Source organism: Heteronotia binoei, chromosome 3, assembly GCF_032191835.1.
Source record: "Heteronotia binoei isolate CCM8104 ecotype False Entrance Well chromosome 3, APGP_CSIRO_Hbin_v1, whole genome shotgun sequence".
NCBI classification, from domain to species: domain Eukaryota; kingdom Metazoa; phylum Chordata; class Lepidosauria; order Squamata; family Gekkonidae; genus Heteronotia; species Heteronotia binoei.
The window spans coordinates 74,169,067-74,196,615 of NC_083225.1; the positions used below are offsets into that span (position 1 = coordinate 74,169,067).

Below are 27,549 nucleotides of genomic sequence, written 5' to 3' on the forward strand. Positions count from 1 at the left end.
TCACCCCGTAGCCTAGCCCTATCTGGCCTTCAACTCCCTTCAGTAGTAGTAAGCAATCTGTACCTCTGCCTCTCTTTCTACTTTCCATTTTTTTTGGGGGGGGGGGAGGTAGCAAGTGGATGACTTTACCCCACTGAAGAGAAAAAACCTTCAGGTAAGTCCAGTGTTTTGTTCTCCTTCAGTGGGAGAAGTCATCCAAGCTAGTTATATGCCAAAGTTAGCTGACGGGTTGGGTTGTATTAGCCAAGGCACTCCTTACTCCAGTCTCACCACAACTACTTGCTGTAGTATTCTTCTCCCAAGGACTGCCCAAACTGGTCCTACTGGTCAATCCTCTTGTGCCTTAAGAAGGTAGAAAAGATCACCAGGTGACTGCTCTACAGATCTTGTCTATGGGAGCCCTGGTGGAGAAGGCCATCAAGGGGGCCACCACTCTGGTGAAATGTGGTCTCCACAAGCCATGATCTCATAGGCTTTATGTATGCAAGAGGTTTATCCAAATGGCCTTTGAGACATTTCACCCCAGGATGGCTGTGCTATGTGAAACAAACAAACTGTCTGTCAGTCTCAGTTGTTCTATGCTACGTGTATATATATGTGCAGAGCCCATGCTAATGCCATTTCTTTTCCCTCAAGTGCAAAGGTTGGGGCAAAACCGGGCAGGATAGCTCTTTGTTCAAATGGTAAGCCAAGTTAACTTTACTTTAGGCACAAAGGATGGGTCTGTTCTAAGTACTACAGAGTCCTTGTGGAACACACATAGCTACCTTCTAACTGACAAGGCCCCCAGTTCTGAAATTCTCCTAGTGGAGGTCACCTCCAGAAAGGCAACCTTCCATAATAGAAATCTTAGCTCCATGGATTTTGGTGGCTCTAATGGCAGTCGTAAGACTTTAGTTAGAGTCCAGGTGGGAAATCTATGTCCCACTATGGCTGCTAGTTGCACCATTGCCTTAAGGAATTTCCTAATGTACTTATTAGCTGATAAGCTGCAGAGCCTTCTGCCTTCCAGGACTGTTGATAAGAGCTGCTTCTTGTCTCTTTAGCATATTTGGTTTTAGTCCTTGCTTCCAATCTTGCAAGACAAGAACAACATCCTAGTAGGACAGCTTTAAGGAGCCCATGCTTTGCTTGCTGGCCCATTTCCTGTAAGCAGATCAAGTACAGTTATAAATTCTAACCACTATTTTCTCCCGTTTAAGATACCAATGGGTGGAATATGGACTGTATGCATAGCTACCCCAGCTATTTGTGGGATAGATGTATGACACCATCCAACAATAGATCAAATTGCTGAATAGTACTGAGGCTTAATGTTATTGTATGTATTTTATTACATATTAATGCATATTTACATGTTGTACGGTGTCCTGAGTCTTTCTTCCGGGAAATGGAGTGAGATACAAATAAAATAAAATAAAATAAATTTGGTTGCTAGCCTCCACACCTGCACCATGACATTTCCTTAGGTAAGCCACACTTTTTTAGTTCCTGCCACTCAACCTTCATGCTGTCAGTTGAAGCCAGGTTGGATCCGAGTGCAGTACTGGTTCCTGTGAAAGGTCTGCCTTCACTGGAAGATGCCACAGGACATCCACAGACATCTTGACCACCTCCAATAATCATGGATGTCTTGGCTAAGAGGGGGCAATGAAGATCATCTCTGCCCTCACTCTTTGCACTTTGTTCAACACTTGCTGATCATGGGGGTTGGGGGAAAGGCATATTTCAAGCCCCCTGGCCATTGGTTGTGGTTCCACTCTGCTTGTGATTCCAGGAACCTGGATGGGAACCTGGTGGTTTTGCTGCAATGCCAGCAGGTCCATTATTAGGCTTCCCAACTCCCCTGCACTGGCGGGGGACCCCTGCATTTGCAGCCTCCTCCCCTGCTCTCCAAAAATCTGGAAGTGGGAGGAGAGAATATGCGTGTAGGCATCATGTAGTTGTAGAGCTCCTGATCCATTTGTAGAATGTGTGCCTTTAAGGCTGCACAGGAAACAGGAAGGGCTTCATTGGAAAGGGTCAGTAATAGTTTCCATGGAGAACGGCCCCTCCTTTTCTTTTGCTTTCGTTTTCACAGCAAGTAAAGTTCTGCAGGAAGAAGATCTAGTAAGTATTTGTGTGTGTGAGAGAGGGAGGGGGCAGGGGATTCCCTGGTTTGGAGGCCCTCCCCCCTTTTTAGAAAGCGTGGGGGGTAGGGAAATGTCTACTGGGCACTCTATTATTCCCTATAGAGAACGATTCCCATAGGGAATAATAGAGAATTGATCTGTGGGTATTGGGGGCTCTGGAGGGGGGCTATTTTTTGAGGTAGAGGCACCAAAGTTTTAGTATAGCATCTAGTGCCTCTCCCCAAAATACCCCCCAAGTTTCAAAATGATTGGACCAGAGATTCCAATTCTATGAGCCCCAAAAGATGGTGCCCCTATCCTTAATTATTTCCTGGGGAAGAAAGGCATTTAAAAAGGTGTGCTGTCCCTTTAAATGTGATGGCCAGAACTCCCTTGGAGTTCAATTATGCTTGTCACACCCTTGTTCTTGGCTCCACCCCTAATGTCTCCTGGCTTCACCCCCAAAGTCTCCTGGCTCCATCCCCCAAATCCCCAGATTTTTCTTTAATTGGACTTGGCAACCCTATCCATTAGGATCCTGAACTGGGCAGAGTTCTCCCAAAAGGTGTCATGGTTTAGTGCCAATTTTCTTGGGCCTATGTCCCTCCTGCTCAGCCAATCTGTTTGGATATTTGAGAGGCCTTGAAGGTGCTGAGCTCTCAGGCCTGTTTGGTGCTATTCTGTCCAAAGTAAGAGAAGCTCTGCATCCTTGTAAAGGGAGATGTCTCTGGTACTGCCTTGACAGTTGCCTTTGTCATCATATTGGTTTTCACCCGGACATTCTCATCTCCCAGTGAGTCTCAGAAGGCGATTAGGAGTAGCCTGACTGCTTGCAGTTCCAGCCATCTGATGCTGTTCCCCATTTTTGAGGAGGATTGCTTGCCTTGAGCCACTTGGTTTCTGCGGTGTAATCCCCCCTTTTGCTTGCATTTATGGTCAGCATAATGTGGGATGATTGTAGGAAGGCCACACCCTTGATTAGGTTCCTTCATAAAGACCACTATTTTAACAATCTCAATACCAAAGGGGGGGGGGTGTTATCCGCTTGTGTTGCCTCCTGCTGATGTCCTTCTGGTGTGGTAGTATGCAAGGGACAAGGTCTAGTGTAGAATTTAAGAGGCCCAGTGGTTCACACGTTGACTTACATGCTGCCTCCTGACCCTGTGGTATCTGGGTTTTGTCAGACAACCACTGTTGTGATCTGCTCCACTTGGGCTGTTGTTATCTATCCTCATGCAGCAAGTCATGGGGGCACAATATGAAGCTTTGGATCATTCTGCTCTGTCCTTGGCACTAGATGCCAGTGCTCAATCTATCCCTAGCTTCTTTCCCATGCTCAAGTTCCAGGCTGGAGGAGACTTTCTCTTGTCACTGCCTCCTTTCTCTTTTTGAATTCTCTAGATGGAACCTTCTTGGAGGTCTTATCTCCATCCGTTCTTTCTATTCTTCTGAGTCCCACTAGTTAATTAAGATCTCGGTAAAATTCTTATAAGAGCCTAGGCTGATGTGTCCTGTTTGGAGTGGCAGGTCTATTAAAACTGGAGAGGTGGTCTTGCTCTGTCCAGGTCTGTCTCACAAAGATTTGAATAGCTCTGCCTGGAGCAAGAGGAGGTGTGACTTAACCAGCTTGGATAACTTCCCCGACTGGAGAAATTCCAAATATTTTAGGTTACTGTAGGTAGACCAAAAGGTCACAGATGGATAATCCATGGCAAGTAAGGTCAGCAAGAGGTTGCATGTCACACTTGCAGGCGGGCATGAGGATTGAGGGAGAGCAAATTCTTAGTAAATGTCATGAAAATGTATTCTACTTAGACTGTGTTCTACTTAGACTTCCACCAGTGGTACACTTACCACTATCTGATAACTACTGTTCTAGTTGAGATGGTACTTGACTCCTTTGAGGTTGAAACATTTTTATGATTAGACAATGCAAATTGTTGGCATTGCCAAGCTTGATATGCAGATAAAATTTAGCTTTTGTTGTTGTTGAAATATCTTCTGAATTTACCTTTGCAGTAAACAATTTGGAACTGATAGACGATATTGCTGGATATGAAATACCATTGGAGTCCCAAGATGCTTTATATATGTGAACATATGAAGCTGCCTTATACTGAATCAGACACTTGGTCCATCATCATCATCATTATTATTATTATCAAAGTCAGTATTGTCTTCTCAGACTGGCAGCGGCTCTCCAGGGTCTCAAGCTGAGGTTCTTCACACCTATTTGCCTGGACCCTTTTTTGGAGATGCTGGGGATTGAACCTGGGACCTTCTGCTTCCCAAGCAGATGCTCTACCACGGAGCCACCATCCCTCCCCTTTTGTTGGGTGTTTTTAAAGAATTATGTTGGGACTCATATTATGAAATAACTTACATCTTTGCTGATTGTAGAGAAGAATGTTCATAGCAAGACCTTGAAAATGAAAGAACCCACCAGCGATAATGGACTGGTACAAAAGAATTTGGAATGTGGCACTTGAATGATGTATTATAAAAGGAATATTTGTCAAATAGGGTTTTTTTTTAAAAGAGTTTTCTTAATAGAACATTGGAATACAAAATCTCAGGCTCTAAATCCATCAGTTCATTAAGTAGGTTTTACATGTTTTCAGAATGAAGAATAATTTTGGAAGAAAATCTTGTGAACATGTGGCTCAAAGGTTGCTGTTTGCAGTCTTTTTCTCTTTTTTATGGTGGGGGGGCGGGGAGACTAGGGATTAATTTGAATCAGAAGTCTATTTATAGAAGCTGGATTTTGCTATAGAACATGCTGAGTAATGTCCTGTAGCAGCTCTCTCACCAATATGAAGCCAAAACCTGCACTGTTCCCTAAGGCTGAAGGAGACATGTTCCTAGGGTGCATAACAGTGATTTCCAATTGGTCTGGAATCCTCTTATTCAACAATTAAGTGTGCTCTACCACTGAAACACATTCCTTTGATGAAACACACTGATGAAAATGAAACTGCCGAGTGGCTGAAGGAAAATGTCCTCTCATTTACTTTTCAGTCCTCCTTGAGAAACCTCTGAGCAAAAGGCGGGATAGTGAAGCAGTACAGAAGGCCAAAATACTTTATTCTTCATGTATGAATGAGCGTAAGTAATTCACTTTTATTTACAGGGCTGTAAGTAAGGAACTGAAAATGTTTAATACTTGGATGTACATTTTTAATTTCAATTGTTTTCAAGAAGTTGGACTATATGGAGGCTCAAAGATAATCCCATCTTTCTTTTCAAATCAAAACATGCACAAGTTTTGGGAAGACTGAATTTTAAAGCTAATGCTTTCTTCCCAGTAGTCCAGTGATTAATAGGCTGCACTTTCAGGAAGGTGTTCCACACAGGGAGTAATTATAAAATGGTCTACTAAGAATCTTATTAAGTTCTATTCAATTGGGCTTATGCCCAGGAGAGTGTTCTTAGGATTGCATTGTAAGTTACTCATACATAAAGCCTTACCATCATAGAGTTCTGTTATGCATGTCTTCTAAGTGCACCCCACAAGGTTGCCAGCTTCCAGGTGGTGGCTGGAAATATCCTGCTATTACAACAGCTATCCAGGTGACAGATCAGTTCACCTGAAGAAAATGGCTGCTGTGGAAGGTAGACTGTATGGCATTATATCCCATTGAAGCCCCTCCCTTCCTCAAGCCCCACCCATCTCAGGCTCCACCTCCCAGATTTCCAGGCATTTCTCAACCCAGAGCTGGCAACCCTATCACCCTACAGGGTTACCTCTGCAACTCTGGTAAGTGATATTAATGAAGGTTAATTTATTTTGTTCATACACCATCTACTGTTGTCTGCACAGTGTATATATTTTAATGGGCACTGTTAAATTGGGCTTACCAGGGATTTATTCCTTATCATACCTCATTTCCCCCCTCCTCAGATAAGATAGAGAAGGCTGATGCAAGACCTCTCTTAAACTTGCTGAAACATTCTCCTTTCCGCTGGCCTGTGCTGGAATCAAATCTTGGGCCTGAAGGATTGTGGTCAGAAAGAAAGTTCAGCATGCTCCAGACCCTGGCTACTCTTCGTGGCCAGTATAGCAGTTCTGTTTTCATCCGACTATATGTGGGTTTTGATGATAAGATCTCTAACGAACACATCATAAAGGTACGGATAAGGAAGCCATGCAGGTAGGATGAAAGTTTTCACTGGCTCACTTGTAACAGATAGTAGTTCATGCTTAAGCAATAATCAGTGTATGCCCTAATCCACCATGTCTCTCTTCTGACCTTCCATCATGATTGGCCAATTCATTGTGCAGGGAACAAGAACCTGCAACACACTTAGATACAAGACCTTTTAACCTTGTACATATCATGCAGATTCCTTTCTGAAAAGTGAAGTTTTAATTAGCAGACTGGGTGATTTAATTTAACATCAAATAAAATCTTTTATACATAGCAGAAATAACTCTTTCCTATTCATGAAATGCAAAAAAGAGAAGTAATTCTGTAATGACTTTTTGAAATTGAACCTAATTCATGATTATCCACCCTTCAGCTAATTTTCTTGATTGGAGCTATCAGCCCGCTCCCACTATGTTCAACAATATCTCCGTGGAATCTGATTATTAGTGTATATGTACATGAATGATTGAAAGTCAGTGCAGCACATGTAACTATAGGGCACATTAAACCCATCTCTAATTGGATTAGCAATATGATTAACAGAACGTATATGCCAATATTCTACTTTGTTACTGAATGATTGAATGAATTGCCAGACTGAACACACCAAACAACACATTTATATTTTGAGGAGTCTCTGGCACAGGCTGTTCTCATATAGAAAACAAAGTCTTGTCTTGAAATTAGGTCCTGTTATGATATCTGAAAATGATAACTATATTATTTATTATTTAATGAAGCTAAACAATTATGTTTTTGATTTTTAGATTTTGATGTATCTTTTCCTATTCCTTCAGCATGCTGAGTTGCATACATGTAAATAGTAAAAAACAGTTTTTTCTTTGTACATTTTAAATAGCTAGACCAAGCATCACTCTCTTTATCAGCACGGGAGGACTACCTGGAGAACACAACAGAAGCTAAATCTGTGAGTATTATTTGCATCAGTGTTGCTTTTGTATATTAAAATAATTTCTTTGTTAAGGGCTTTTATTTTCAATGTCACTATATTGGTCAATATTGTTTAGCATTTCTCACTTGTGAGCTTATAGTGGATCAAAGAGTCAGCTCTCCTGAGCTATCTTCATTTTAGCTGTTTCTCTGCTGTCTGCGGATTATCTCCTCTCTCCCATCCCTGTTCTCCCTTAATCATGGTTAATTCCTTAACAATGTATCGATCCCAATTGCATGCCTTCAATGTGGACTGTAAAGGCTCTCTGGCTACAGGCCATGTGACTTCTGGTGCCTGCATAAAAATGTAGCATCTGTAGCATGAGACACTTTTCATCAGTTTAGGCTATTTCACCAGATGTAGCCTCTTACAGACACAGATATGCTTGAATGTAATCCATGCTGCAGGGACAGTTGTGTTCAGATTCTGTAATATGGTGTACAGGGGCCTACTTTTGAACTAGTTCAGAATGCAGCAAGGAGACTGTTAATTGGAATGTGCTGATTAAAGACATGCACTAGTTGTTGGTTGCTTCTGAGCACAGTTCAAAGTGCTGGCTTTGACATACAAAACCCTAAACTGCATGAGACCTGAATACTTGAAGGACCACTTTCCCGTATTTAAACTTGTTCTCTCTTTAAGATCTTAATCACATGCCTTTCTTCAGAGAGAAAGCCTTTTCAGTCTTGCCGATCCATGTGTAGAATGCATTTCCCAGGTACAGTTGTGAAATTCACTGTGCAACCTCAAACAGCATTATACCCTTCTAAGCAGGGATCATTATGTAGAAAAAGAGGTGCCAGAGCTCATTAGCACAACTCATTTGCATATGCCACACAACCCTGACATTACCAGAAGGTGTACTAAATTATATCAGCTCAGCATCTTCCTTAAAATGCTTCTTGAATTATAATTGTCATAATAAAACCTTAATCTCATAATACCTTTTAAATCACTTTCTCCTATGTGGCCACAGTGGCAAGATGAAGATTTCCATCTGTCTGCTTTATATGGTTTGGTTATATTCCCATTTTTTGTGGAGAAAAATGTCAGAAAGTTTGTCAAATTTCAGTTGAGCAAAATTTTCACAGGGGGTTTGAATGGAGCACAGAAGCAAGTATTTTTTGGAGGGGGGAGAGAAGAAAAAGAGCACAATAACATTTAGATGTTCTGGAGCTCTGTTCCTGTGAGCTCCTGCCCAAAATTAGGCCTGCTTCTAAGTCTGTAAGTCAATTGACATCTTCATCTAGACGTTAACTCTAGTCATAGGTCTTCTTCTGTTCTTTTTCCCCCTATTCTGCTGTCTCCTGGGATTGCAATGTCAATAATCCAGTGATCCTCATTTTTTCTACTATCGTGATATCAGGGATGTTATATTCCAGGTTTTTATCTGTAATTGGAAGCCCCAAAGGATGTTTGTTTCATCATTTTCCATGATCTTGTCTAGTTTTTCCTCTCAAGAATTTTTATATGATGGTAAGCCCTACTTCTTGCAAAAATTCCTGTGCAATATAGGTGCAACTCTATTGTGATCATGTGTTCGACTGTTTCATCCTTCGTCTTGTAAAGTCGACATTTGCTGTATCACTGGCAATCCTGGGTTTGCAACTATTTGTTTCAAGTGCCTGCTCTTATGCATCTAGAATGAGACCTGTTTCTTTCTTGAAGTTTGGAGCCATTTCCAAGTATTTTCACAATCAATTTTATTCTCCATGTCTTTGAAATATTGCCCATGTAAATGTTTTTCCTTCCAATTGCCAAAATGAGTTTTGATTTCAATCTTCTTCTTGTTATTCTCCTCCTCCCTTGCTTTTCTTATTTGTATTGGTTGGAATTGTGATCCTCTTCAAACAAAAGTGGCATACATATTTTAATAATAATAATAATAACTTTTTATTTGTATCCCGCCCTCCCCGCAAGCAGGCTCAGGGCGGCTCACAACATGTAAATACAGTATACAATAAAACCATGTGCAATCAGTTATAAATTCATATACAATCTCAGTTATAAAATCATCCTTAAAATCATTAAAATTACATTAAACTTAAGATTATGGTGCTATAATTAAGATCTTTCATAAAATCCAGTGATTAAAACATAAAACATAGAACATATCCAGCAGGACTTTCTTGGCACGGTATTATGTGAAGGCTGTTTTAAAGAGGTGGGTCTTACAGGCCCTGCGGAATTGATCTAAGCATCGCAGGGCCCGTACTTCCTCCAGGAGTTGGTTCCACAGTAGGGGGGCCGCTATAGAGAAGGCCCGATCCCGGGTGGACTTCAATCTGGCCTCCCTTGGCCCAGGGATATTCAGCTCGTTCTTTCCAGCTGACCTCAGCGCTCTCTGGGGTTTACAAAGAAAAAGGTACTACTGCTTGTAGCTTTCCTACCCACCAGCGCTTGTAGAGAAAAAGTTAGGAAAGCTAAAGCTCAGTATGAGTTTAGGCAGGCCAAAGATGCTGAAAACAACAAAAAAGGGTTATTTTCTTATGTTCAGAGTAAGAAAAAGAGCAAGGACATGGTAGGCCTATTGTGAGAGCAGGAAAGTGAAATTGTAAGAGGTAAGTTAAATTTTAATTGTATACTGACTGGTTTTTAAATAATGTTAATTTTAAAGTTTTATATTTATTGTATTGTATGTTTATAAATGTTGTTAGCCGCCCTGAGCCTGCCTAGGCGGGGAGGGCGGGATATAAATAATTTATTATTATTATTATTATTATTATTATTATTATTATTATTATTATTATTATTATTATTATTATTATTATTATTATTATTATAATGAAGAGAGGGCAGAACTGCTCATTTCCTACTTCTCCTCAGTCTTCTCTTCTGAGGGAAACAGTGCTCAACATGACAAAAAAAGAACATATAATGAGGGTATGAAGTTCCAACCTAGGATCAGCATAGGTGTAGTACATAAACACCTGGTTTCTTTAAATGAAACTAAGTCCTCAGGACCAGATGAACTGCATTCCAGGGTTCTAAAAAAAGCTTGCGGATGTAATTTCTGAGCCTCTGGCTATTATTTTTGAGAAATCTTGGAGAACAGGAGAGGTGCCGGAAGATTGGAGGTGAGTGAATGTTGTCCTTATCTTCAAGAACGGGGAAAAGGAGGTGACTACCGATCCATCAGCTTAACGTCTATACCTGGAAAAGTTTTAGAATAAATCATCAAACAGTCAGTCCTGGAACATTTAGAAAGGATGGCTGTGATTCCAAGAGCCAGCATGGGTTTCTCAAGAACAAGTCATGCCAGACTAACCTGATCTCTTTTTTGAGAAAGTGACTACCTTGCTGGATCAGGGGAATGCTGTAGACATTGTTTATCTTGATTTCAGTAAGGCTTTTGATAAGGTTCTACATACTATCCTTGTTGACATGTTGGTAAAATGTGATTTGGATCCTGTTAGGTGGATCTGTAACAGATCGCACCCAAAGAGTGCTTGTGAACGGTTCCTCACTCTCTTGGAGAAGAATGAAAAGTGGAGTGCCTCAAGAATCTGTCCTAGGACCTGTTTTGTTCAACATTTTTATCAATGATTTGGATGAAGGAATAGAGGGAATGCTTATTAAATTTGCCAATGATACTAAATTGGGAGGGGTTGCAAATACAGTAGAAGACAGAAACAGGATACAGGATGACCTTGAAAAGCTGGAAAACTGGGCTAAAACCAATAAAATGAATTTTAACAGGGATAAATGTAAAGTTCTGCATTTACTTGCCTGTAGCCCTCTTCTAGAGCCCATATTATTTTTCTTCACAATGGGTCTTACTCCTAGTATAGTATGATAAACATGAAATTTAAAATGAAAATATGATAATAGCTTCTGATTGACTCTTGGTCATTTAATTTTCATGTGTTGTTTGGTGCACAATAGGAAATTAATTGGGAAATGTTAAAATTTGTTTAGAACACTGTAATGGTAATTGAATTCTTCTCCCATTGCAGTACAGAGATGCCCTTCTGCAATTCATGGTGGATACCGCTGTGTTTTTGGGTGCCAATGCTTCACGTGCTGAGATGGACATGAAGTCTGTGCTTAAACTGGAAGTAAAAATTGCTGAGGTTAGTATCCTTGTAAAATATGTGTTTTTAGCTAGGCTTGTGATAGCTGGCATATCTGTTGGGCTGGGAGCAAGAGGACGGAAGAAGACGACTGCAGATTAAAACCCGCTCTTCTCTCTGAATCAGAGACTCAGAGCAGTTTACAATCTCCTATATCTTTTCCCTCCACAACAGAACCCTGTGGGGTGGGTGGGGCTGAGAGGACTCTCACAGCAGCTGCCCTTTCAAGGATAACTCTTGTGATAGCTATGGCTAACCCAAGGTCATTCCAGCAGCTGTAAGTGGAGGAGTGGGGAATCAAACCCGGTTCTCCCAGATAAGAGTCTGCACACTTAACCACTACACCAAACTGGCTCTCTTGAAGGGCTTGGAGAACTGTTTAACATGGTTCTCCATCAGGTGAGTAATGAGTGCAAGTGAGTATGTTTCAAGGAAAAAAGGAGTGGGTTTTTAATGGCAGACTGAGCTTTGCCGCTCATCTGTTTGTTGTTCAAAAGATACAAGCACAACCTTGGGTTTAAAAAAGATGGAGTAAAAATATTTTTAGTTACCACATTACCCCATTGTTTGGACAGTTCCCCCTTTATTTTTGTCTTCTCTAAACACAGCAATGTTTTTATGCTCTAGCATTTACTCAGTGTTTTCTAAAGGTTTATTTTCAGTGTTTATTTGAATGTGTTTTGTGGTCTTAATATCATCCAGTGCATGATGTTCAAGTAAAAGTAACTGGGGTCTGTGTGAATGAATCAACACCAAATGTTATTACAGATGTGACAAATGTGACTGGAATTGAGAACCCTTGCTAAGGTAGACTGGTGAGCTACTATGGAGTTTAATAGTTGGAAGGGTTGAATGACAAACAGATTGGTGTTTGGACAGGGGAAAGCCCTTGATATAAGGGAAGAAGAGTCCTGAGAAAAATGTGGGAAGCTCTTCGGATCAGTGATAAATTGAGTCAAATAATCCTTCAAACCAGTCAGAAGTTATGTTGTGGACCAATGGTGCAGTATGACTGGTTGGTTTTCCTGATACTTTGAGATTATTTTTGGAACAAGCCTAACCGACATGAAAACTGAAAGAGTAACTAAAAGTAGTTTGGAGCTACACAACAGACATGGTTAGTTATGCAAACTTTCCTAAGTCATTCAGAATTTCATTTACTTTAAATTTTTAAACTGAAACTTTTGGCAGAAATATGCTTTCTGTGGCAAGAAACTTCATGAAGTGGGCTTCACTTTAATTGCATGTTACCGTAATTTGTGACAACAACCTTATTTGTTCATAAGGATTCCTTTGCAATCCACTGGTCAGTGGATCTAGATCTAGAACTGCCTGGTCCTACAAAATATTTTAGGTGGTAGAAGAAAATGCTGTTAAGTCGCAGTTGATTTATTGCAGCACTGTAGGGTTTTCAAGTCAGGAAACATTCAGAAGTGGTTTGTCATTGCCTGTCTATGTGTAGTGATCCTGGACTTCCTTGGTGGTCTCCTATCCAAGTTCTAACCAGGGCTAACCAAGATCTGATGAGATCAGGATAGCCTGGGCCACCCCGTTCATGTCATATTTGAGGCAGCTGGGTATTATGAGGTAAGGCTGGAATGAATGGAGGGATGGATGAGTGGATAATCTAGATAAAATGTGTTACATTTACAATAGAGTTACATGGAAGAAAATATATTTCATCATATTTAAATATGTAAAGGGATCTTTGCTATTAATCTAATTATGGATTTTCTTGAAATCAGCAGTAATTTTTTGCTTATTAGAACATAGTTTCTGGAAAAGGTATATATTAATAGATTTGTGAATGTTACCAAAACCACAATAGATAACTAAGGGAAGATAATAATTTGTTTGCATCTGTATTCTGCAGATAATCATTCCACATGAGAATCGAACCAGTGAATTAATGTACAACAAAATGAACCTATCAGAGCTTAGCACCATGATCCCACAGGTTGGTTGAAGTTAATTGGAAAATGACAGTATTAATGCCTGATTGGACTCTGTAATTACCTTTTCAAAATGAAAGGTGCTTCAGATGTGCATAAGATGGCAATTTAAATGAAATTAGGAGAAACAGGTGTTCACTATTATTATTTTAAATACAGCTGCATTTTTATCTGTGTTCTACAATATTTGTGCTGTTGTGCAGTGATCTTGAAAATAAGCAACACTTTTGTCATTTAACTATTTGTAAGCAAGTAAGAATAGTAGGAGTTCTTATTTATAAGAGATAATAACTATGTCTTTATTTGCCTTTCAGTTTGATTGGCTGGGGTATATCAAGAAGGTAATTGACACTAAGCTATACCCTCATCTTAAGGATATAGATGCTTCAGAAAACGTGATTGTTCGTGTGCCCCAGTACTTCAAAGATTTATTCAGAATCCTAGAAAGTGAAAGGAAAAAGTAAGCATTTCCAATGTGTTATGAAAGTGGTCTTCAATAAAATGTTCATGAGAGTTTTGACTTTTGAGAGTTTAGACTTAGTTGCCAACAGCAACTCAATGCTCATCATTATTTCTGCCACTAATTAATGGGTGTGAATAGACAGATGAAGGAACTCATTGCTAATGAGTGCATACAACAAGAAGCAATGGCTTCAGACTGGATGGAGTATTCTTCTGACAGCATCTGTTATTTCTAAACTTTAATATTATTTGCATTATTTTTCATTATTTATGCACTAGCTAAATCACAAATAAGCCGAATAGCAATACTTTTTGAAAATTTATCTAGCACTTTTAAGGTGCAAAGTAGTGACTTGTCTCCACTATTCCCTTCTCCTGAAGCATATCCTTTCTTCTCAATGGTAACCCTTAATGGCTTATATTCCCTTCTCCTCTATTTTGTCCTCACAGCTACCCTGTGAGGCACATGTTGCCATCACTGGCCCAAGATCATCCAGCATGCTTCTATGACAGAGTGAGGGCTCAAACCTGCATCTCCCTGATCCTAGTGTGACACTCTAACCACTACACGATTCTGGCTCTTGTTTTTTCCATTATTTTTTTACAATTCTGTTAATGGGACCAGGTGGAGGGAAATGAGAGAAAGGGACATTTTTTTAGTATTTAGGAACTGGAATTCACATCCCAGCATGAAGGAATCATAGACTTAAGGTTGACGTAGATATCCACAAAATTTGTGAGACACAGAAATTTTTGGACTGTAGCACTTCATGACTAAGATGGTGTGCTAGCTTATCTGCAGGAATATTTGGGTGGGAATTATGAGGAGGCAAAAAAGGGCTATACCATGGGAAGAGTATTCTAAACCTTCCACCTGTACTTCAATGGTGCTGCACAGTATTCTGCACATGCCAGCCTACCACAAGCCCACTGATAGGTTAACTGAAATGAAATGTTGCTGCCGCTGCCATTGAAATATGAGGCAATCCAGTGTAATCCTTGCTGACTGAAGCTTTAAACCAGCAGGTTGCATCTTGTATTTCATATGCTTAATCATAGGAGTAAAGGAAGCTGCCGTATAAGGAATGAGTCTATTGGTCTATTTAATTCAGTTTTCTTTCTATTGGTCTATTTAACTCAGTTTCTTAATTCAGTTTTTCTCCTATTGGTCTATTTAATTCAGTTTTTGATTCAGTTCTTCTTCCTACTATTTCAGTTTTTTTATATGTCTAGAATATCAGCTCCAGAAAAGGACTTTCCCAGCACCATCCTCTGATATCGTAGGATTGAACCAAGGACTTGAATGAATGCATGTGGTGCACTACTGAGCCACAGCTTCTTTCCATAGGGAATATGTCACTGCAAACGCTTTCTCTTTTGGAATAGTACATCCAATTTCTATAATTGAAAACACGTTGCTAAGAAATTGAGAACTGTGAATGTTGCCATGGAATGTTCTGATTTCTTTAGAACTATGATTCCCTTAAAAAACAATAAAGACATAATGAAAAATTATTCTGGTTCTTCCCAGCCAGAATTTCATTTCTATTTTGAGAAATTTGCAGCTCAGTCAAACAGCAAGCATCAGGAATTACATTACTAGTAAAGTTTCCAGTTTAGCTTTGCAGCTAACATAAATGTCAAGGTACTTGAACTCATTTAATTCAACTATTTTTAATTTTGCATATATTCTCTGTCACACATAAGGCAAAAGTAACAACAAAAGAAACAGCAAATAAACATGCAGTTGATTTTCTGGGTTTTTTTAAAAAGTGCTGAGTTACAAAAACCCATAAATATTAGGGAAGTTGTTAGCACAGCCAGTGTTTCGCAGCTGTGATTTCTTTTTCTATGAAAACAAAATTTGAAGTAGTAATTTTAGTCACTAGAAATTAAGTTTTAAAGAGGGCTGTCAATAGAGATTTTTTACATTAATTACATTAATTGCATGATATTAAGGTGATTGATTAAATCTGTATATATGTAAAGCGAATACTTTTATCAATAATTTTATATTGCTATGTTTTATTCTCAGTCTTTTATGGTCCTATTTTATTTTCATTCATTCATTTAAAAATAATTTGCTCAATGCGGGGGGGGGGGCAAGGGAATCTTCCTCACAAAGGCTTTATACAGGCATCATGAAGAACAAACAGGAGTTTATTTGTGATAGGCATGAACAAGATCATGCCATCTTGTTGAGGAACTTGGAGGCAGAAGCAGGTATTAGGGTATGTGCAGTGAACAGGTTTAGATAATTCCTCATGGATCAGACACAAAGGGTTGCTGTTGGAAACCAGTTATCAGTGAGAGACTTCACCTGTGGGGTTCTACAGGACACAGTTCTATTCCTGTGCTTTTCAATCTCTATGTAAAGCCCTTAGGACAATCATTCATCGTTTTGGGGTTGGTTGTCAGCAATGTGCTGATGATACCCATTTCAATACATCCTTATGCAAATATGGTGTTATAGTAGGCTTGCCAGTCCCCTGGTCCAAGCAAGGAATCCCGTGCTTTTTAAGGCTCCTCCCCACCATCAGCCAACTGGCTGGCAGGGGGAAATCCTGCCCCAACAATCAATATATGCCTTCAAACCTCAGCAGGTTTAGAAGATGTTTGCAACTGTTTGTGTTTCTGAATCTGTGTGTGCCTTTAAATCTCATCAAGAGGAAAGCTGCGGGGGGGGGGGGGGCAGAAGGGCAAGCAGACAGAGCCACATTGTTCTCAATCCCTCTCTTTGGAAGAAAACTCTACTCCTAGGCTGCTCTTTCATTTTCCTATTAGTCCAAAAAAGTTGGTTGAAATACAGTAGATACAGTTTAGGGAGGGACAGTGGCTCAGTGGTAGAGCATCTGCTTGGTTAGCAGAAGGTCCATGGTTCAATCCCCAGCATCTCCAACTAAAAAGGATCCAGGCAAATAGGTGTGAAAAAACCCTGAAGAGCCACTGCCAGTCTGAGTAGACAATACTGACTTTGATGGACCGAGGGTCTGATTTTAGTATAAGGTAGCTTCGTATGTATGTTCATATGTTTGTAGATGGTTATATCCAGCAATTTCCCCAGTGAGATCACAAAAGTGTGTGCTTGCTAACTGTGTTTATTTTGGCTGCTTTGTTAGAGTTTGTGTATTCACTTTCACTTAATGGATGAGGGGGGATGAGGAAATGAAGACTGTATTCAGGGGGACTGCAGTGCTGTATTTTTATTTATTTATGGGAAATGGGAATGGGAAATTTTCCTGGCTCCAACCTCAAAGTCTCCCAGCTCCATCCCCAAAGTCCCCAGATATTTTTTTCAGTTGGACCTGGCAACCCTATGATGCAGTAGAGGTGTTAATGTCTATTAGGCTGGGTCCAGCTTTATTGTTGGAAAAGCAAGTTAATGCAGCTTCAAAAAGTACTTTCTACTGACTCAGCATAGCCTGTAAGATGATATAGCTGACATGGTCACCTGGATACACACCGCAGTAACTAGACCACTGTAATGCACTATACACTGGCCTCCTCTCAAAATCAGAGACTTCAGTTGGCGCAAATTGCTGTGGTTTGGCTATTGTCGGGAACAGGACAGACATGCATATTACTTAGGGTTGCTAACCTACAGTGGTGCCTTCTGGGATTACAACTGATATCCAGGCAAGTTCCCCTGGAGAAAATGGCCATGTTGGAAGGTAGAATTTATGTCATTATAATGAATTCCCTTCCATCCCCAAACCCCACCTTCATCAGGCTCCACCTCCAAAATCTCCAAGTATTTCTCATCTTGGAGCTGGCAACTCCAATTGGCTTTCATCAGCTGTAACTCAGTAAATTGAGTACTTTTCTCAATTTAAGGCATTGTCTATCACATAAAAAGCCTTTCATGGCCTTGGTCTCTGTTATCTGTGGAACAGCCTTTTTCCCTTTGCTCCACCATAACAGCTTTGCATTTCTCAGCAGGGCTTTCTGCAAATGCCAACCTCCAAATGGGGAAAACTGTCTGTACACATGCTTTTTTCTATTATGCCTCCAACCTTATGGACCAGCTTGTCCAAGGGGGTTAGGGAAGCTCCCACTCTCTGATTTCTGCAAACTATGCAAAACTGAATTATTCAAGAGGGCTTTTCTACACAGGTAATAAAGCTGCACTTTACAAAATAGTTTAAAAAGTTACTTGGATAAATTATAAGGGACTGTGGTATATAGCGGGCTACCATATAATTTTTTGCACTGTTTAAGGCAGGGGTGTTAAACATGCAGCCTAGGGTCCGAATCAGGCCCCCAGAGGGCTCCTATCAGGCCCCCAAGCAACTGCCTGTCATCTGCTTCCTTCTCCCTCTCTTGCTTCCTTCTGCATAATAGCTTGCTTTGCAAGACTTGCTTAATCACACAGAAACTATAGAGCAAAACCTCTATTTTTTCCATTGGTTGAGGCTCCTCCCTTGGGAAGGAAGGGGAGGGGGAAGAACTTGTTTTGCCAGGCTCTCAAAATTGCACAGCAGAGCTATTGAGCCAAGCCTCTCTTCCTTCTATTGGCTGAGGTTCCTTACCATCCTGGTCCCCTGGGGAAGGAAGAAAAGAGCCAGAGTTTCCTTTCCCCAATTCTCTGGATCCCATGGGAGAAATTTAGAGAAAGCACCTTTAAGGCCAGTGAATGCTAATGTTTTAAGCATGTTTTAAGTTTTTATTTAAAAAAATCTTTAATTCTGTTTGTTTGTGTCCTTTATAAAGATTGTATCTCTGCTATCTAATCTTAAATAGGTACATATATGGCCTGGCTCAACATGGCCTGACCCGACAAAGGTCTCATTTATGTCTGATCTGGCTCTCATAACAAATGAGTTCGACACCCCTGGTTTAAGGTGTTAATACTCATGCTTTGCTTTGCTTCAATTCCGTCTTTATATTTCTGGTTGGTTCCAGACTTCTGCAGTCCTATTCCTATTGCATTTTTTATTAAATGTGCCATTTTGTTGATTGCATTGACTCACTCTGTGAGAAAGACAGACTGTAAATAAATTTTAAAAATTCCTGTCAAGCTTTCCACACTATTCCCCTTCTCTCCTTCCATTCTGTGGCATATCAAACCGGCAGTCCAGGGTTAAGGATTGTTGTTACTTGGAAAGAAACTAACCTCAGTCCATTAAGGTTCCTGCCTTTGTCACCACAAATGGGAGTAAGACTGAAGAGTTCCTCCTTCAGTCTCAGTGTACCATTAGAAGAGACAAGGAGCATGGAAAACTTAATATAAGCCAAGTCCATGCTCTTTGCAAATAATCTCTGGTTTGTTAGTAATACTCAGTGCAGTTTGAGCTTGGTTGGAAAGGCTCCCCCAAGTCTATTGCAAGTCTCTTCTCAATGGTAGACAAATGTTCCTGACATGCTGAAGCTTGGAATGACTCAGAAAGCAGTTATACAGCTCACTCAACACTGGGAACAGTGCCCAGTTAATTGCAGACATAAAAAGGATCTAATAATCTTTAATCAATTGATTGGTTTGATGAAAATTAAAATTACAGCCTTAAAGGTTCTACAGACTGTTCTCATATTCTAAGCTGCAGTCTTTTTCTCAGGAATATGGACTTAATGCTGTTCTATTAAATCATTACAAATAGCATCAGCTTGCTTGCAAAAATTTTATGGAGTTGATATGTCACTGGATATCTTTTATTATGTGTAAGAGGCTAATACTGCGAAAAAGCTTAGAGAAAAATGTGCTACTTTACTGCCAGTGCTGAGTCTGGAAATGTGTTTTTAATGTCTCTGAGCATTAGTGTTAAGAGATCCAGCTATGCTGAAGCTTCAGGTGAATGACTGTAAACTACAAAAGTGTCATTCTATTCTGTATAAATGGCAGTGTTCTCAGTTGCTTAATTTCTGAACTGGAAGGTTTAAAACCCATTTGGCAGTCTCATGTCATTCCACCCTATAAACTCCAATCCTATCTGTAGATAAATTTATGCCCGAATAAATCTCTTAGTTTTATGGTCACAAGATTGTTTGTTTTCCCATATGCAGAAGGACTGGTTGTGGTAACTTACTGTTGAAGAGGATATATAGCTCAAATGACTTCCTGTAATCAGCTGATAGGTTGCATTGAGCCTTAGAATGAAAAAGAACTTCAGGGGTGGCCCTTAGTATGCTGTGGCTAACATTAATTGGCAAAGAATTACCTTACTTATTTACATGGTTGTATGAGAAACAATTCCACAAGGATAATTGATAATACCACAATGTGTAACAAATAAGTAAGGCAATTCTTTGCTAATTTACTTAGTGCTACATAGTTCTCTTTTGATATAATTCTTGACTGTTGAACTGTGCTTTCTTAATAGTGGCTCACATTAATCATGATGCAGATGCCCCAGACCTGAATTCTAGGTGCACAATATCTGGTATTCTGGTATGGCTACCGCAGTGTATAACATGTGCCTGGAGAAAAAGAAGAAACCTATATGAAAATGTATAGAAAAATATTGAATATATGTGGTACATGTCCATATGCCTGTCTACAATATGCTGAATCACAAAAGTAGAGGATTGGTGCCAAGTTTGGTGCTTGGAAGGGTCAACAGTGGGAAGGCTTCTAGTGTCCTGGCCCCACTGATGGACCTCCTGATGGCACCTGGGTTTTTTTTGGCCACTGTATGACACAGAGTGTTGGACTGGATGGTCCATTGGCCTGATCCAACATGGTTTCTCTTATGTTGTTATGATATATAGGAAAGATAACAGGCTGCTTATGACTTTGCATTCACCTCCATGGATGTAATGGTTTGGGTTTCTTTGGCTGGTTCTAGACCAGTGGCTTGAGGTTCACGAGAAGTGTTTGGAAACCAGCCGGCTCAAAAAGGAGTGGCCAGATCCCCTCCACACATTCTGGCACAAGGTGCCCCTATCCTTGGTGTGGTTTGGGTTTCTTTTTTTCTATACATTTTAGTTGTCATGTGCATATGTGCTTATGCACACATGTGCTCATGCACTCTGGGCAGTTTTTTTAAAAAAAGAATACCAGTGAGCACCCAGAGTGGATTGGCGGGTTCACACCACCAATCTGCCTCTCTTTCATGCTTTGGCATCCAGACACCGAAGAGGCAACCAGTGTGTGGTTCAGAAATTTGCTACCACTTTAAAAGTGGTAGCTTTTTGAGCCGCTTTGAGGATGTGGAGAATGGGGTGAGTACAGGAACGGGGTGGGCAGCAGATGTACACATTTGGATGTGCTTTTCTGAATGGTTTCCAAGGCATCCCTGGGTCACCTTAAACTGCCAATCTGGAACCAGCCTTTGAGTCATAATGGGGAGGCAGCCCTGGTGTTGGAGCTGGACTTGGAGAGAAATGTTATGAACAATTTAATAACATGAGGGTGGAAAGACAGAATTTTTGTGAGAGAGGTGACATAGGGGTTAACTATACGGATCTCAAAAAATGACTTTATATGAAAGCATATGTGTTTTGAATGCTTCCCAGTACTTACTGTTTTGCACTTCTAACTTAACGAAGCATGTAACTAGTTACTCAACAGCTGTTATTACCTATTTTCCAAAGAGCTCTAATAGACTGAAATTCTCAGCCATTTAGAAATATTCCTCCAACAAGAACCTCTTGTTGTTAGTAGTTGTGGGAGTACATCTGGAGAGTGTATTGCTTGCTGTGAAACATTTATACCTGCCATACAAATTATCTTAGCAGGATGTGCAAGGTACTTACATAGTACTATGCTTCATATTGCCTTAATGTAATAACAAGATCTCAGGTAATTTTTACCCATATCCTTAACCTACAGTACAAAATTTCCCATAGATTTTTTTAGTTACATTATTCCTGGTTTTTGTTGTTCTTTCTTATTAAGCAACAAGTACTTTGTGGGGAAATCTCTCTTTGCAGAAAAGCATTAATGCCATGTTACATATGAAATGGTTGAAATATTTTTGAATGGATGATCCCATCATTTGGTCACACACTAAATGGCTGTTATCATGCAATCTCATCTATATAACAGGGTTTTGTCAGTTTGGTCATTGTTCATTAATTTTCAAGGTGAAGTTGCTGCTGTCAAAGGCAGTGCACTCATCTGAAAAAAAATCTATTTGTGTATTCATTTATAGTATCAGACAGCTGTACATTATGACACATGAGCTTAACTGTCTGACATAAATATGTGTCTGGTTTGACAGGACTATTGCCAACTATTTGGTATGGAGAATGGTTTATGCAAGAATATTTAACCTCAGTCGACGTTTCCGATATAGGTGGCTGGAATTTTCAAGGGTGAGTATGAGATGTGATATTAGTATTAGTATGTCACCCGTGACTATGAAACTATTGCTTGTAATTGATAGCCAGATGTCATGAATTTCTAAAATTCCATTCAGCACCTCTACAGGTCAGACTGTCAGACTCCTGTGCAGTTGATGGTGGAGATCTTTAGTAATAAGTCTTAGATATTTAGACAATCTGTTATTTAGACAATCTACAGGTTTGAACTGGAAGCTTTAATAAAGGTTACACAGTATCATTTGGCCTTCCAGAGTTCAAGTTACCAGTTCAGGAACCAATGTGGACTGGATTCCTGACCCATTTCATATTTCTACTTCCAGGAAGTAAACAAAACTATCTTTTTGTACATTCAAGCCTTTCACCCTTTATTTGAGAATCCTGTTTCTGTCAGGCTGTAAGTTTCATTGCTTGTAACTAAGATATGAAGCTGAAAGAATGGGCAAGGTCATTGGTTGGGGCTTTGTAATGTGCTGAATAGAACAGTCTAAGACACTGAAAATTTCAAATACTTGTGAGATTATTATCAAAATTCTGCAGCTCTGCTTTGTTCCATTTGGTTGGTAAACATTCAGATTCTTGAAATGTCCTCAAAATATTTTTTTCAGAAAGTTAAATATGCAAATCTAGAAGTTGGCATTTTCCCCAACTTCTTGTCTTTAAATTGTTCTATTTATTATTCTTATGGACATTAATCTCTATGTCAGAAAGGATGCGGTCTTTAAATGCACGTAAAGTGAAAGATTGGTGTCTATTTCAGTTATGTGTATATACTGGAAGCCATTACAAGAACAGGTTCTAGTCCGGCTAAATTTAGTCCTGTTGACTTTTGGCCAAAATTTACTTTATAATTTCTAATGAGTCATGTCTGGGTTTCCTGGCCAAACTGAGTGCTCCCCATACCTCACAATGTCCCCTTATTCATTTTTTCTAATAAAAATTAGACACCTCCACCTAAACTTGTTTCATATGTGAATATGGCAGGCATGTGAACAACTGTTGTGACTGCTCTCACTATTACTGTGCCCTAAATCTCACTGATGCCAGTAAGACTTGAATTAGTTGTGAATAGCTTCTCTCAGTGGTTTCAGCAGGTGCCAAGTTACACAGTATTATTTCTAACAAATCTGGTCCAGGTTTCCTGGATCCAGCTTACTTCCCCACAATCACAGAGCAGCAGCTCTGCAGGAGCCTGTTTTTGCCTCAGAAGCTCTCTTCGTACCATGCTGCTATCAGTTGAATTGGGCTTCAGTGAGAATTAAGTCACATGTGGGAGTTGGAACATCTGTTGTTCAGATGCTTTCTATATTAACATATGAAGCAAGTGCTGGTGGAGATGCGGGCATCTCATTATAAGAAAATCAGAATTGCCTCTAACTTTATTGGGCTGCAGTAAGACTGGCATGTTGGCGCAGTTTGGTTGTGACACTGTTGTATCTGTTGTATTTTGTGACTGATATCTGTTGTATTTTGTGACTGAGATTTTCAGTCAGACTCTGACCCTGATCTGGCAGCATGGCATGCTTCTTCCATGGTTAACCATTCAGATTAGTGCTGTGAGTCACCCCTGGAGTGTGCAGTCTGGTCTTAAAAAAAGGAAAAGAAACAGCTTTGACTTTTTGGAGCACATTTCTTGGGTACACATGTTCGCCCATGCGCTTGTGTGTAAATGCTTTATCTTTAAAAAAAAAACAAAGGCAGAATGAAAGGTTTACACTTCTGAACTGGTTTGAGTGTGCACATTCAGAAACAGGGGATGAATGTGTGGGGATCCTTTAGCTCTGGAATTCATCAGCTATTTACTCCATCTCCAAGTTGTCTGCCGATGGGGTGAATACAACTGGGAAATGGCTGCCAGATGTGGGTGTGTGAATGAGCCCTTTAAATCTGGACCAAACTGCACATCTGATCACAGCCTAAGTGAACAATGAGGATATCTAACTAAAGAAACATGGCTGCCCCATGATATCTGGTTTGGCCCCAAATCACAGCTAATGTTAGCTGGAGTGGAAACAATTACTTCCTTCTGTCCTAATTGCCTTAATGGAATAAACAGGGATAGATAGAAGATGAGTTAGTTCTTTAGTGAACCTGTGGCCAATTTCAGGTGGCTAATCCTGATGACACCTAAGATTTTTGTGAAAATTTTAATCTGGACCAGCAAGATTGTAACCACATGATTTTTTAAAAAATTAGTATATGCCAGTTGCTTTATTTTATGAATTTTGCCATATAATGTTTTCCTAAGGAAGCCCCTTATGATTTATCAATCTTAAATCAAAAACAGATAACCCAGGGAACAACTTCCTTAGAACCTCAATGGGATAAATGTGTAAACTTTGTGGAAAGCGCTCTTCCTTATGTTGTTGGCAGAATGTTTGTAGATCTTCATTTCCAAGAAGACCAGAGGGAAATGGTAAGTTCTAACGTATTTTAATGCCTTTTACATTTGTTCTATTCTTCCATTATGGTATGAACCAGGGATTAGCTCTGAGTCATTGCAAGATTAAGAACCTCTGGACTGGAAAACAATTTGGAAAGAATCTTGACAGCAAAGAAATACTGAACCCAAAATGCAATACTTGTGACAAGAGTTTTGAAAGATTTTTTAATATGTCAGTGTCCAGTAGATAGCACCAGAAATAATCAACAGAGCAGAAACGCAGAACTGAGTAAAAGACAGGCATTACATTTAACTTGGGGAAACACGAAGACATAAGTGAAAGGAACAAGAGAGGTGGTAAGTCCCTAACCAGGCCTCTGCTGATCCTCTAAAAGAAAGAGATTGGTCAATTTTAAAGTAACTGATCAGCTTGGGAGTTTTTCTGCCAGCCTTTTTCCCCTCCTCTAATTGTGCAATTTCACAAAAAAGGGAAAGGCTAAAACATAGTTTAGGTGGAGCACCGCACATCACAGAAAAGTTCTAGTCTGCCTTCCATCTCATGCATTATATCTCCCACTGTGACAGCAGTAAGCCCAACTATGCATGATGTTTAGGTCTAAAGAATAAAGTTAAGGTTTGCCTTGTGCATTAAGCCACATATGTGAGCTGCCTCTAAGTCAGTCTTGAGCAATGGCCTCTTTGTGGTTTCTGCTAACCATCCATCTGAGACTATGAGTAAAAATGTAAAGAAAAAGATCAAGTAGGAAATGTAACAGGCTCTTAGAACACTTCTTTTTGTGTATGACTGTCCAGCACAAATCTAGCAGAGTTCTCAGAACCTTCTTTACTGTTTATACATACCAGAGTGACAGCTGTCCAATCCCATATTGAAATACAGGTAACAGGGCTTTTTTTGAGCAGGAACACACAGGAACTCAGTTGCGGCTGGCTTGGCATCAGGGGGTGTGGCTTAATATACAAATGAATTTCTGCTGAGTTTTTTCTGCAAAAAGCCCTAGGTGAAACAAAGGGGTGTGGTCTAATATGCAAATAAGCTTCTGCTGGGCTTTTTCTACCAAAAAAGCCCTGACTGCAACCATTCTGTGACCACCTTCTTATACACTTTTTCAAAACATTGCTTGGCAAATATGGCTGAAGTGATTCTTTAGTGTTTGCTCACCAATAACTAATTCTTCTGCTTCCTGTCCTAGTCATAATTGGGGTTTTATATCCTCATCTATCAGAATATTTCACAAAGGTAGATTCAAGGACAAATTTCTATGGGATGATACTTGTATTTATGAAGAGGATTATGACAATTGTTACAAAATTTGAAGGACTTAGCAAGGAGCATTTATATTGAAAGCCTGCCAGAGAATGATTAGAACAAAACCCTGGTAAATGTACACAAGTTTGCACTCACAAATGAGCTCTCATACTGTTTAGGAGAACAGACTACTTAAGCAGGGTCTTTTTATTGGTGCAACCAACTCTGAGTCAGAGAGATGGTTAATTTAGTTCAGTACTGATGAGTGTCAGCAGCAGCAGCTTGCTATTATCACTTTTTCCATCTCTGCTACTAAGGACCTTTAACAAAACAGCAAAGGTTAAACCAGTGACCTTGTACATATGATAGATCTATTTCATTGTAGAACAACGGTCCTGCCCATTCGCATCTTAATTGTTTTTTAGTATTTCATATTGCTTTACTGGTATCCTCGGTACTGTTTGTTAACATTCTGTTTTCCAAATGGACTAGACATACCAAATTACATACAGAAGTTACAGGAGCTAGACCTTTAAATATCTGACTAATGCTCTGATCCTATAAATATTTACTCAGAAGGATATCACACTTACTAATATTAAAGTCTTTGGATGAGACCTGTGAGATTAACTTGAGAGGGAATGTGAATGAATTTTGAATTGCAAAGTGTGTACTCTGTTGATTTCTTCCCCTTCCAACATGTGATATCTTTTGTTCATTCTTTCCCTCTCTTTTTGTCCTGTTTTTCAGCAACCTGAATGTTGTCAAACATCACTCCATTTTCTATTTGAAGGTCCATGCTAAAGAAATAATGAGTTATAGGAAGGATGGTGTTTTCAGATTTAGTCACCAATGAGCTCGTGCCCTGGATATCTTCTTATGTCCTCTCCCTTTATCAAAGAGATATTATTTGTATCTAAATATAGCACTGTTTTTTGACCTACAGTCTAGGCAGTATTTCATACAGCTACGCCTGAGCAATTTTGATAACAACTCTGATGGTATGAATAGATTTCTCTCCCAACCCCTACTGCTACAGCTGGTGCATAAAATCTAGACTATACACCAGGGTCCAATTGTAGAGCTAGAATATGAACTGGCAGGCTCCAAGTACAGGGAGTTCACCTCATTAGTGCTATAAGTTAATTGATACACTACTCAGTCATCAATATTTTCTAAGTTACCTTATTCCCTGGGATGCAGTTTACTCCAGATTGTTGAACTCTTGGCCATATTTAATGCTGAGTCTGTACTGATGTTCATATTATATAAAAATTTTACAATATTGAAAGGACAGTAATAAATCTTAATAATGAGATGCTATAATTGTCTTCGGTTATTTTTTAAAATTGTCCACTAAGGTCAATATCAAAACTCTCAGTCAGGTGCATGATTCACCTACCATTTATCTTATTGTTCCACAACTGAACATTACAGCGTACTGAAGAGCTGAATGATGTGGGAAAAGGAAAAAAAAATGGCTTCTGCCTCTAACGCAAGCTTTCATAGCCATTAGTGGTGAAAGGAAATGAAGCACTGAAAAATAAAAGCATTAAAAAATGTAAAACCTTTTCAGAGTCCTGCTTCAGACAGATTACATTTAAAATAATGCAACAGGATAAAACAACAGCATGAATTATAAATAGCATAAACACTATGCATAAAACAGACCTCAGACCAGAAGCAGACTATTGAAAATCTGTTAACATAAAAAACCTGTGTAAAAAGATGTGCTTTGGCCCAGCACCTAAATGGCAGTAGAGTAGATGCCAGATGAGCCGTAAGGAGGAGGTGCCACCACATAACATGCCTTGTCTCCAGTCTCCATCCACTTTACCTCTGAAGACAAGTGCATAGAGAGAACACTGATGGACTGATTCATACAGGAGGACAGGGTCCACTGACTCCATCGGTCAGGAAGAAATAAAGCTTTATATATCCCAAA

General features: G+C 39.7%; 1 protein-coding gene across 1 annotated transcript in view; it reads left to right on the forward strand.

Annotated features, from left to right (window-relative positions):
- PHEX (phosphate regulating endopeptidase X-linked) overlaps positions 1-27,549 on the forward strand; it is a 198,516-nt gene that overhangs the window by 54,306 nt on the left and 116,661 nt on the right. Inside the window, exons 4-11 of the mRNA XM_060234072.1 lie at positions 5,130-5,216; positions 6,013-6,239; positions 7,119-7,187; positions 11,168-11,284; positions 13,158-13,241; positions 13,551-13,696; positions 21,855-21,948; positions 24,242-24,370. Coding sequence (XP_060090055.1) covers positions 5,130-5,216; positions 6,013-6,239; positions 7,119-7,187; positions 11,168-11,284; positions 13,158-13,241; positions 13,551-13,696; positions 21,855-21,948; positions 24,242-24,370 — 953 coding nt within the window. The remainder of the gene's footprint in view (positions 1-5,129; positions 5,217-6,012; positions 6,240-7,118; positions 7,188-11,167; positions 11,285-13,157; positions 13,242-13,550; positions 13,697-21,854; positions 21,949-24,241; positions 24,371-27,549) is intronic.